The sequence below is a fragment of the Aplysia californica genome, unplaced genomic scaffold (genome assembly GCF_000002075.1).
Source record: "Aplysia californica isolate F4 #8 unplaced genomic scaffold, AplCal3.0 scaffold00287, whole genome shotgun sequence".
In the NCBI taxonomy this organism is placed as follows: Eukaryota; Metazoa; Mollusca; class Gastropoda; order Aplysiida; family Aplysiidae; genus Aplysia; species Aplysia californica.
Window position 1 is genome coordinate 558751 of NW_004797557.1, and position 5470 is coordinate 564220.

The 5470-nt window shown below is 39.7% G+C and overlaps 1 protein-coding gene across 1 annotated transcript in view; it reads left to right on the top strand.

Annotated features, from left to right (window-relative positions):
• The window catches only part of LOC101847351, a gene marked incomplete in the record, with an annotated part of 24153 nt that overhangs the window by 15586 nt on the left and 3097 nt on the right, over positions 1 to 5470 (top strand). The window contains 2 exon segments of the mRNA XM_005101533.3: positions 104 to 211; positions 1561 to 1959. Of these exon segments, the coding sequence (XP_005101590.2) occupies positions 104 to 211; positions 1561 to 1959 (507 nt within the window).

Here is a 5470-nt window from a genome sequence, read left to right on the forward strand (position 1 = left end):
CACACACACACACACACACACACACACACACACACACACACACACACACACTGCCTACTGACCCATAAGAAACCGGCGTCCACCCCACTCTCCTTCCGTACAGCTAACCATGGAAGACATTCGGCGGCGAGAGCTCGTGCGACAGAGGAACAAAAAACATGCCAAGGCCTCACGTGAACGATTCCACCAGCTTTTGGAGGATCTCAAAGAAGTGGGAACGCAAATACATGTGTTCAACGTTGTTTGTTTTTGGTTTCATCTGTTTATTCCGGCAGTTGAAAAAAAAATTACATAATATAACACACCAGCAGGACATACATTTAATTTTCTACCGAGGATATGTCAATCATGCAGACACTAAAGCAGGATGACAAACAGATAGACATGCATACTCATACACACACACACACACACACACACACACACACACACACACACACACACACACACCCAGGCGCACACACACACACATACACAAGATCCAAGGACAAAATATTTCCACATTTTTAGAGCTGAATTTAATCTGTACGATCGACGAATTTGAATAATTGACAGCCTCTGAAACCAGAGTAAAATGCATAACAACCGCTCGGTGTAAAGGTGTAGACAGAGTAGAGTCTCCTTTCTGGAGCTAGCCCCAGGCCTCTCCACTCCCCTTTTGGGGAGAGCAAGGGGAGAGGAAAGTCGGCGACAGAGTGAAGGCCTCTCCCCTCCCCCTACGTCCCCTATGAAGGGGTGACATCTTCACTTTTTTTAAATCAGTGTTCGTGATTGTTATTACATTTTCTCAATGTAACAATATTTTCGAGGCTGGCCTAGCCCTGTCTGTGCAAGATGGACGAAGAAATAATTATATTTCAGTGGATGGTTTTATATTGGTTAAGAAAAGAAAGCCTGAACAGACACCGTTACTGGGTTCACAAAATATACAAACGTCGTAGTAAGTATGGTGACTATCATCATTTAATGGAGCAAGTCCTTTCGGAAGAGGAAAAATATCTGTCATTTATATTGTAAGGATGATACCATCTACGTTTCAACTTCTCCTTTTGTATCGTGTGCAAGTGAGTACTCACACCGAGTGGGGGTCTTTGGTGACTGAAGGTGCGAGAAATTTTAGTGCTGCGTTAAATTTCAGTCACCAACCTTTTGGGGGCTTGGAGGGGACTCGCCTCAAAAAGGGGAGTGAGAGGTTGGTGACTCTACTCTGTCGCTTGCAACGCTTTCCCTGTAAACCAAACTTGCTGCTCCCCAAATTGGGGCCAGACGTGGAAAAGGAGCGGGGAATGTGACTCCACTCTGTCTGCACTTTAAGACTCCACCAGACGCCATTTTGAAAAGTGACATTTGACAGAGTCGTATACTGAGCAGTTGATAATATATAAGTTATATTCAATAGTATTCATTTCTAAAAAGAATATTTGAGCGCAATGTGAATGTGCAACTTTATCTAACTAAGAGAGCTTGGCGATGTTTAACGTACTAGGGGTTTCCAATTTTTCAAATGCCGATGTGAATTTCTATTTGTTCTTCATTATTCTTTTGTTTTGTCCCCTATAGAGACAATTGGACCTCGAGGCGGAAAATAACAGTCTACGCGCTGACGTCCAAAATCTTAAGTCCAGAAAAGAAATAATGTTGGAAACATTGCGGGGATTCGTGTCTGATGATCCCCTCAGCAAGCCTGTTGTTAGTTCCAACAGCCCTGGACATGGAAAGAAACATTATTTGTCTACAAACCGCTGTTTTTCTGTCTTGACGCACTCACCAACAAGAAAATCCCAACAATGGCCCAACACATTCCCCAGGCAGAAGTTCTCTGTGACCAGAAAAGTAGAGGATTGGCTGCAGGCTCAGGCAACACTTCCGTCCACAAGTAAACAGAACCCAGAAGAACTGCTATGTTGTCCCACAAGCTCCGGAAAACGGGATCCAGTAAAATCGAAAACAAGTGGCATGGTTTGTATGTTTTAAAGTGTACACTTTACCTTACTTTCTTTTGGTGTTTTCTGTAGTTCATAAACCGTTGAAAAATAGTTAAAAGGGGTGCTTGATTCAAGTTAACACACACACTCACACACACACACACACACACACACACACACACACACACATGTACCGGATGCATATTACGTTAATCAGGCTCATCGTCTCGTATAATATGCTTGTTGATTTACCAGTTAATTATATGCCTTCGCTAACTCTATATCCCAGAATCCCAGACTGCATATCGATGGTGTTGTGCAATAAACGTGTAACTGTCTTTTTTAACATTTTTTGACACGCAACTAAATCCCAGTGAATTTAGATGGTGACAGAAGACAATTTAGTCGACAGTAGCCTACTCTTATGTAAGCTTATTATACTATTTTTAGAGCTTGCCGACTCCTGATTTTTATTGCGCACACAGAAATGGGCAGTGACAATATGGTTATAGAACAAACAAACAAAAAACCAAATGCCAAAAACAACCCCCCCCAAAAAAACAAAAAACAAACACCATCCCCAAAACAAACAAACAAACAAACAAGCAAACAACAACCAGCAGCGACAAATGAACTGACCTGTAACTTGGAACTTTTTCGTTAGAGCATTACATCACAGCATGAGACATGCTGATCAACAGACACAAAAATGAGATACTGCTCGGATTTTAGCCCTTATTTAGACATAGGCACGTCAAATTTATCGGTTGCTATTATTATATGAAATGATTTAAAAAAGACATGTTTATGTTGAAGAAAATGGCATCAGTTTAAAATCTATTCGATATTTGAGTCATGTATCTCTATTCGAAGGTTGCGAGATGCAACTCATTTTGTCTGCCCACCTCAACTGATTTAATATTACCCGAAAGATGAAGATTGTCCTTAGGGAGAAAAAAGTAAATTGTTTGATCTGCACAGACATTCGTATTTGTCTTTTCCTCTGGTCACTAATAGAACGAATTATTTACCTATAAAGTCTCCATCTGTTATGTCTGTCTGTCAGTCTGATTATCAATTATCGTCTCCTGCGCTCTCTTGTCTCGGTATCGCTGTGTCTGTCTGTCTGTCTGTCTGTCTGTCCCTTTCTCTCTCTCTCTCTCCCCTCCCCCCCCCCTCTTTCTCTCCTTGATCACACACACACACACACACACACACACACACACACACACACACACACACACACACACACATATATATATATATATATATGTATATATATATATATATATATATATATATATATATATATATATATATATATATATATATATAAGTAAGGGAAAGTATACACTTAAAAACATATATATATATATATATATATATATATATATATATATATATATATATATATATATATATATATATATATCATCATCATCATCATCATCCAGTGCCAGATCTGCGACAGACATCGGCGATCATGATTTTCCATTCATTCCTTTGCTCGGATGCTCTCACAAAAGCTACGTTTCCCTGATTTTTCCCTGTTACCCATTTGTTTAGGTTCCCTAACTATGTTGTTCTGGGCCTACCCCTGCCTCGCTTGCCCTCAATTTTGCCAGTGAGAGCTAGATGTTCAAGACCCTTATGTCTATTCAGGTGTCCCAAAAACTGCGTTTGTCGTTTCCTGATTGTTTTTAACATTGAGCGTCCCACGTGGGCTTCATCAAGCACTACCTCATTTGATTTCTTTTCCTTCCACGATACTCTTAGCAGTCTCCTAAGAAACCACATTTCTGTTGCCTCTATTTTCACTGTCTTTAGTGATTGTCCAGCATTCACAGCCATATAGAAGGGTTGACCAAACATAGCATTTCAGGACTTTCATTTTGGTGTTCATTGATATGTTTCTATTTTTCAGGATTGGGCTCATTTTATTGAAACTAGCCTTAGCCATTGCAGTTCTCCTTTTTATTTCTGCGGAAGATTTGGCATCAGATGTTATCATATATTCTAGATATTTAAACTGTTGGACTTGTTTGATCTTTTCACCTTTGCTAATGAGATTACAACTAGGATTTGCTGCTTTTTTAATATTACCATGCATTCTGTTTTCTTTACATTCAACAATAATCCTTTATGTTCACTTTCTTTTACAACAGTATCTAGAAGCATTTGAAGGTCCTTTTCGGAGCCTGCTATTAAAACCGTGTCATCTGCATACCTGATGTTATTAATATTTTCTCCATTAACTTTGAGGCCTGGACATTCTTCTATGTTTCTAAGGATTGTTTCACTGTACATGTTAAAGAGGTCTGGTGACATAACACATCCTTGCCTCACTCCTCGCCTAATCTGCTTATATTATATGTATATATATATATACATTGACCAAGCTAAAGACCTTGCATGCTGTTGATAGGCGGTCCATCATTGTAGGGTTGATTCACAGTGTCAGCTAGTGCATACAAATGAAAAGAAACTCTCATATTATTTTTTAAGACTATTTGTGTTCGGTGTTCTTTCCTCTTTCGAAATAAGGCAAATTTTTTTTACACCGAGGGCAATTAATTAATAATCTTTTTGGAAAACGACAACAAGGTCTAGATTTCTATGTGTTGATCGTACACAAACCCCTTGACCAGGAGAAACGGAAATGACCGCGAATCTCCTTAGAGGGGAGGTCACGCTCTTTATTTTGACAGTAGGAAAAATGATAAAATGACCCCCCAAAAAGCTGTGACAGTAACCAAAAAATACAAAGTGAAAACCAGAACTCACCATTTTGTTCTTAAAAATAAAACAATTTTTGCCTGTAGTGTAGTCTCAACAGAAAGGCCAATCTTTATTATTTCTTCGCAGTGAAATCTGCGCTCCTGGTCAACAGAAACATTTCGTTGTGAGGCGCCCCCCTCTCCTTTTCCTCTTTCCTTCCGTTTTGCGCTCCAGCTGGAACTGTGCACCCGAGTGAGGCAAAGTGTCGATTTCGACTGAAATTCTTGCCATTTCTCTCTCAAATAGTGTTAAATAATAAAAAGAAATCTACATATTGTCTTCTGCTGTTTTTTTTCTTTCGAAACATGGTACTCTTTTGTTACGCTGGAAGCATTTAATGAATAATACTTTGGGCAAACAACGAAAGGGTCCGTAGGTAGATCGTCGCGCTCAGCCTGGCACTGGCAAAACGATTTGCTCGTGGAGGGGGGGGGGGGGTGTGGCTAGATTATTCAGATAACGATACAAACCGCTTGTCCATAAAAAAAAAGGAAATGATCGTATCCATTGACCATGAAAAAGGGGTGATCTGCTCTCTCCTTAGATAGTAGACGAAGTGGAAAAGCGGGAGAAAACACCGAGTCAACAGCCAAAATGACAACTGGAAACACGCCCCCCCAAAAATAATAATCTCAAGTTAACTTTCTTAACAAGAAAAAAAATTCCGTGTCGTATCAACAGAAAGCTTTGTCTTTTTCCTCCACACTGATGTACAGTATATATACGGAATCTGTGCTTTCCTGGTCAAGCGAAATGTTTCGTTGAAA